The sequence below is a fragment of the Cervus elaphus genome, chromosome 12, assembly GCF_910594005.1.
Source record: "Cervus elaphus chromosome 12, mCerEla1.1, whole genome shotgun sequence".
NCBI lineage: Eukaryota > Metazoa > Chordata > Mammalia > Artiodactyla > Cervidae > Cervus > Cervus elaphus.
This window is the reverse complement of record NC_057826.1, coordinates 74,897,771-74,904,553: the sequence shown is the minus strand read 5'-3', so window position 1 is coordinate 74,904,553 and position 6,783 is coordinate 74,897,771. Positions and strand designations below refer to the sequence as shown.

General features: G+C 39.4%; 1 gene segment (V, D, J or C); it reads right to left on the bottom strand.

The window, feature by feature from the left end:
- Positions 1-4,878: 4,878 nt before the first annotated feature.
- Positions 4,879-5,585, bottom strand: LOC122705694. The segment is given in 2 exon segments: positions 4,879-5,282; positions 5,393-5,585. Coding segments are annotated over 2 exon segments (447 nt in total).
- Between the last annotated feature and the right edge of the window lie 1,198 nt (positions 5,586-6,783).

Here is a 6,783-nt window from a genome sequence, read left to right as displayed (position 1 = left end):
ACAAAGCAGGAAATGGCAAGGGGATTTTCTTTGTTGGAGGAGACGCTGTTAGTTTCTGAGGCAGAGGACCGGAACATAGAACAGTACACAAAGTTTGCAGCAGTTGTTCAGAATGCAGTCCAGTGCTACTGTGTCTTTTATGATGAGAAAAAGAGTTACCACCCAGACAAGCCCTGGATCATTTTTTTCAAGAGGGTAGATAGAATTGAATCCAGCAGGGAAGCAGAACGTATGCCGTCATCATCAGGTGTGAATGAAATCACAGTCTGCCCTCCGTCTCCTATTGCTGATGACCCTTCAGCTGTACCATCTCCCACCTCCTCTCCCTCCTCCATCAGTAACTCTTCCTGCCTCTTCACTCAATGCTAATCCCTGTATGTCAGCTGTTGTACTGTGCTGCTGTACTTTTCAAGGCACTGTACTGTGAGATTAAAGGGGTTTTCTTTACTTTTTGTGCTTGTTTGTTTGTTATATATTATTGTGTGACAAAGTATTATAAACCTACTACAGTACAGTACTATATACTCAGTTGTGTCAGTTGGGTACCTAGGCTAACTTTGTTGGACTTACAAACATACTGGGCTTAACGAACGTGCTCTCAGAACAGAACTCATTCCTATGTAGGGCACTTACTGTAGGTATACTAAATATACAAACCAATAGAAAATATATAGCATTTTTAGTATTTTATTTAGTTTTTATTTAATACAAAATGATGCATATTGTGATACATTTCTATAACTTGCTTTATGGACTCAATAATAAATCTTGTAGGTCTTATTAAATTAACATGGGTTAATATATATATGTATATATATTAACATAGGTTCTTCTGCTGTACTGTATTCCATACTATGCATATACTACCCTCTATACGGCCCTTCCCCTATTGATGGTTGTTCCTACTGCCCTGTGTGTAAGGATTGAAGCCCCCTCCCTTACCCAGTGAACCCACCAGACCCATCAAAGAGACATTCCAAAGGAACATCAATTCTGCTTAAGGGGCAGTGAAGGAGTCCACGAGGACACCAAGTTAGTGAACAAAATTAATTTCTGCAAGGTAAGACCAAATTTTAAGTTCAAAAAGATTAATTTTCAAACAGAAAAAAAGAGTGGAAGAAAGTTAGCAGTGATGAAACACAAATTAAGATTTACTTACAGAAAAGGATGAAACTAAAAATGAGGACATTTCATAATCTGACACAGCAAAAAGTCAGAGACAGCTATGACTAACAGCTTTAAGGAAGCATTTTTAAATGTGTCATTTAAAAGGAACCACTTTTCAAGTTTCTCTAAAAACACATCAAGAGAAAGTGGGAAACCTCATCCTCAAAATTATACATAATCATTCTGTGTACCAGAAATTAGGGAAAGTTTTAATCAAGGAAGGCCTCAGCTGTCTTATTTATGAACTTCACATTTATTTACTGAAGGGTTTTTACTGACAATCATATCCCCCACCCAAATTCGTATGTTGAAGTCTAATTCCCAGTACTCAGAATCTGGCTGTATCTGGCCTTTAAAACAGTCTTAAGATAAAATGAAGTCATATGGGTACTAATCCATGTAAGTAGTGTCCTTAGAAGAAGAGGAAATTTGGACACAGACATGAAGAAACAGAAGGAAGACTTGGCAAAAGCAGTGAGAAAGGAGTCATCTACAAAGGCAAAAGGCCTCCAAGAAACTAACCCTGCTGACACCCAAATGTTAGATTCATAGCATCTAGAACTGTGAGAAAACAAATGTTTGCTACTTAAGCCACCCAGGCTAAGGTATTTTATTATGGCAGCCTTAGAAACCTAACACAAGGGTCAATTTAATAATTAATTAATACTTAATAAGTATTATTAATAATTAAAATTATTAATATCAATAATTAAAATTAAAATTTTAATATCCTATTATATGAAATGTCACAAAAAAAACAACTTGAAGTCATAACCTTCCAGGTCTTGGTTCTTTGCCTGTTTGAGTGACCCAAACCTTTATTCCAGAAAGATCTGAGTTTTCAGTGGTCTTGTACTAGTTTTGACTGCTGATGTTTTCCATTAAGCTTAGTCACTGGACATGAAAGTAGTAAGAGGCTCCAAACACAGTATTCCTTGCTTCCATTGTATGAAAGCAATCCAATATCCTCTTGTTATTCCAGATCAATCACTCCAGCTAATAGGTTCTTTATTCTTCCATGTTGAGTTGATGGCTAGAGAGCCCAAAATATCCAGTCTCATTGTCCATTGACTGGAGCCATTGTTTTACCCTCTGGTGAAAGAATTCTTCCCTTAGGGACTAAGATCTCCAGATCTACATGCATAAAGTTGCCAGCTTGGAAATCTATTGAAGTTTGTTAATGGATTATTAGGTGTAACAGTGAGAGGAGCCACTCCCTTCTTTTGATTCCAGGTCCCATGTCTTCTGGCTACATGGAGACAGTAGCATACAATGGTCTCTGATTCAAAGCACAAGCTGAACCCTGTTACACACAGCACCATCCTATCAAGCTGTCTTCCAACTGGTACTATCTAGGAAGTGAAAGTCACTCAGCCGTGTCCAACTCTTTGCGAACCTATGGACTATACAGTCCATGGAATTCTCCAGGCCAGAATACTGGAGTGGGTAGCCATTCCCTTCTCCAGGGGATCTTCCCAACCCAGGGATTGAACCCAGGACTCCCGCATTGTGGGCAGATTCTTTACCAGTTGAGCCACCAGGGAAGCCCAAGAATACTGGAGTGGGGAGCCTATCCCTTCTCCAGCAGATGTTCCTGACGAGGAATCAAACCAGGGTCTCCTGCATTGTATGTGGATTCTTTACCAGCTGAGCTACCAGGGATGCCCTAATTTATTACTGGAAAAGTCCAAATTGTTAATTTCATAGATAAAGTAGTTCAAGATTTTCATTTTGTTCCTAATATAATTTATTATTGTAGAAAACTTCTAAAAATCATACAATCATATAAATAACAATGAATTATTAATAAAAAGAAAGAAGGGAGGGACCCAGGGAGGGAGGAAGACCACTTTGATTTCACAGGCAGGGTTAGGGTTGGGAGGTTGGATTATGGTCTCCCAGCTTCTTGGGATCCTTGGTATAGGACTTATTTTTCTTCAAACTCAGCTTGAGTTCAGAATCAAAAGAAAAACTTCAAATCAAAATCTTCTCCTAGATAAAGTGCCCCCTGTAGTCCTTCAGGGCATGTGGTTTAACCAATGACAGTGAGTCACCTGGAAAGAGAGGTAGAGGAGAGTGTGATGCAAAAAACAGAAAGGAAGGGAGGGAGGGAAAGAGACATTAAATGAGCACACATTTCTTGTTCTTAATTGTGTTTCTCCAATACCTCATTTACTTTTCTTATACCTACCCAGCAATCACTTAAACACATTTATTACAAACCATATCAGTAGGTCCTAAAACTATTGTTATTTTCAGACTCACCATTTCACTAAGATAAACCTTGGTCACACTCTACTCATTCCCTTTGCGTTTTGAGAGCTCCTGTGCACGTATCTCCTTATACATTTTGCTGCTGCTGCTCTTTAATCATTGAGTCACGTCCAACTCTGCAACCCAGTGGACTGTAGCCCACCAGGCTCCTCTGTCCATGGGATTTTCCAGGCAAGAGTACTGGAGTGGGTTGCCATTTCCTTCTCCAGGGGATTTTCCCAACCCAGGGACTGAACCCACATCGCCTGAATTGGCAGGTGGATTTTTTACCACTGAGCCACCTGGGAAAAGCCCCTTATACATTATAGTGTAGGCCAGATAGGCAACCAGAAAACTCCCTCCTCCTCCTTCTCCTCTTTCTCTAGAGTACTCGTTATGTTCCAAGTCCTTAAGAACACAAGGACTACGGGGAATACATGTAACTCCATGGCTGATTCATGTCAATGTATGACAAAACCCACTGAAATGTTGAGAAGTAATTAGCCTCCAACTAATAAAAAAATTAAAAAAAAGAACACAAGGACTATAAAAGCTTCTTATACAATTCTTCCCATCCTAGACAAAAAGTTTATATGTATCACAAATTTATACTGGTTCCAGTATCATCTGAGTATTCATTAAAATTCTTATCAATATTCTAACAGAATTTGAACTGCTAAACTTACTACCTGATTAATTACCACAATTTTAACATGTAAGAATCAAACTCTAACATTCTAACAGTGAAATCATACAAGAACAGGTGAAAGCAAGGCAGCGGGGGGAAATGTCCATAGCCGGAAGAAAGTACAAAGGAGTTACATTCACAAATTTCTGGTGTAGATTTATAGAATTTAAGAGAATACCAAAAGAATGAGAAGCTACTTTTATAACTGAGAAAAACTCTTTAGATGAATGAATTATAAATCTCCATTCTCCTTAGGTACTATTCTTAAATAGTTGCCAGAACTAACATGACTATAACAGTTTTCTAAGCCCCATAAGATTCTAATCAATCTCTTTAGTGTTAACCAACTTCGGAATTCCTCCTAAGTGAAATAAATATTCAGAGAAAATATTCTAACACTTTGTGACCAACACAGTGAGACCCAGGGGGAAAACAACTCAAGAAAATTTTCTGTGAATGACCAAGTTAAGGAGGCAAATTTTCAGGGAGAGAACATGAGCAGTTCATCTTTTGTTTTCTGTCTTGAGCAAGACACAAAGTGGTAAATGAAAACCCATACAGTCAATCCCTTAAAATAGTCAACCTAAAGGCAACTCCTTAAGCATCTGATTAGTACATGATAAGAACATCATTCTAGGATCTTAACTATTTATTGTTATGTGGTTTCTAAACGAAGTAAAAATTTCCCGAAATAAGATTTACCAGACATGGAACTGTAGGCTTATATAAAAGTACCTCTGTCTGCTCAGCTCTCTTTGCCTCATTTGCAATCATATAGGAAAAGATCGCTTAAAATAAAACAAGAAGCGATCTTGAGTGTCTGAAAACTCCACCACCGCCAGTGGTTTGTGTTCAACTCCTCCTGCGGTCCCAGGCACTGTGTCACTCAGTGCACAGAAGTACTCAGCCGAGTCACTCCAACGGGCTGAGAATTTCCTCAGGTTGAAGGAAAATTCACTGCTCTTAAATTCAGCCACGAAGCCTCTAATGCCTTGAACCACGGTGTTCCCGGAAAAGTACTTGAGGAGCAGCTGGGGTCTTTGCCTGGGGTGCTGGACATACCAGAAGAGATAGGGAGTTGCACCGTAGGAATAGTTACACTTCAGCTCCAATGAGGTTCCTTCAGAGACCAAAACAGGATCATCAGGCTGGGTCACTGACTGGCCTCTGGAATCTGCAAAATCAATGTCACGTCACTAAAAACAATGCAGACATCACTATGAAAAGAACTGTATTTGTAGTAAGAGTCTGTAGAACTACAGACCACTAAGAAATTTTACTCACTCAGCGCAAATATCCCCAGTATTGAGATGAGCAAGAGTAGCATGGCTGAGCAGTGGAAATGCTGTGAAGTCTTTTCTGAATGATCTCCCCTGAGCAGACAGGACAATGGCAGGAAAAAGAAGTTTAAGGCTGGACAAGTTCCCTGCTAAGATAAAAATACAAAAGCTGCTGACATGAGCCTGCAGCTTTCTGATGTGTGATGTCTGATTCCTCTCTCTTGCCTCTGCAAAGAACTCAGCAAGCTACAGGAAGAACTGAACAGAGGAAGCCGAATAAGATCTTTAGTTTGTGCAACATCGCCCTCTGAAGGCCAAATGTAGAACCAAAGATTCCAAGGCCCCACGAAGAGCTAATCAGTGTCTTCCTTTTACTTTCTGAGCTATATCAAAAACTTCCGTCTTCCCAATATGTTTTTACCATCCCAAATCTATGATGGTGTGTTAGTCTTAGAGTCTACAGAAATTGAAAAAAATAAAAGAAAGTGAAGTCACTCAGTTGTGTCCGACTCTTTGCAACCCCATGGACTGTAGCCTACCAGGTTCCTCTGTCCATGGAATTTTCCAGGCAAGAGTACTAGAGTGGGTTACCATTTCCTTCTCCAGAAGATCTTCCTGACCCAGGGATCGAACCTGGGTCTCCTGCATTGCAGGCAGATGTTTAACCATCTGAGCCATCAGGAAAGCCTATAGAAATTAGGTGTCATATAAAAGTAGAGTAACAAGTTACTTCACCAAGAAATCAGTTTTTAAAAGGTATCTCAGAGTTGGAATTTGAGTCTATGAGAATCTTTGGAATTAGACTAAATGCTTCAGACAGATCTGTCATGGTGGTGATGGAAGATGGCAAAGATGTTTTCTTTGACTAATGCTCATGAGTCCACATGATGCTTGTGAAATCTTTTAGACATAAAGACAGGGCCCAAAACTATAAGACATTGGTGAAGAAAACTGAAGGAGACACAAATAAATGGAAAGATATATTGTTCTCATGTATTGGAAGAATTAATATTGCTAAAATATTCCTACTACCCAAAGCAATCTATAGGTTCAACGCATGTGGGCATGTTCAGTGGTGTCCAAATCTTTGCAACCTCACGGATTGTAGCCTGCCAGGCTCTTCTGTCCATGCAATTTTCCAGGCAAGAATAACGGAGCAGGTTGTCGTTTCCTGCTCCAGGGGATCTTGCCGACCCAGGGATTGAACCCACATCTCCTGAATTGGCAGGCAGATTCTTTACCACGGAATCACCTGGGAAGCCCATAGTTTCAATGTAATCTGTATCAAAATGCCAATGGCACTTTTCACAGAAATAGAAAAATTTTTATATCTTAAAATTTATATCTTAAAATTTTTATAGAACTAAAAATGATCCTGAATATCCAAAGCAATCT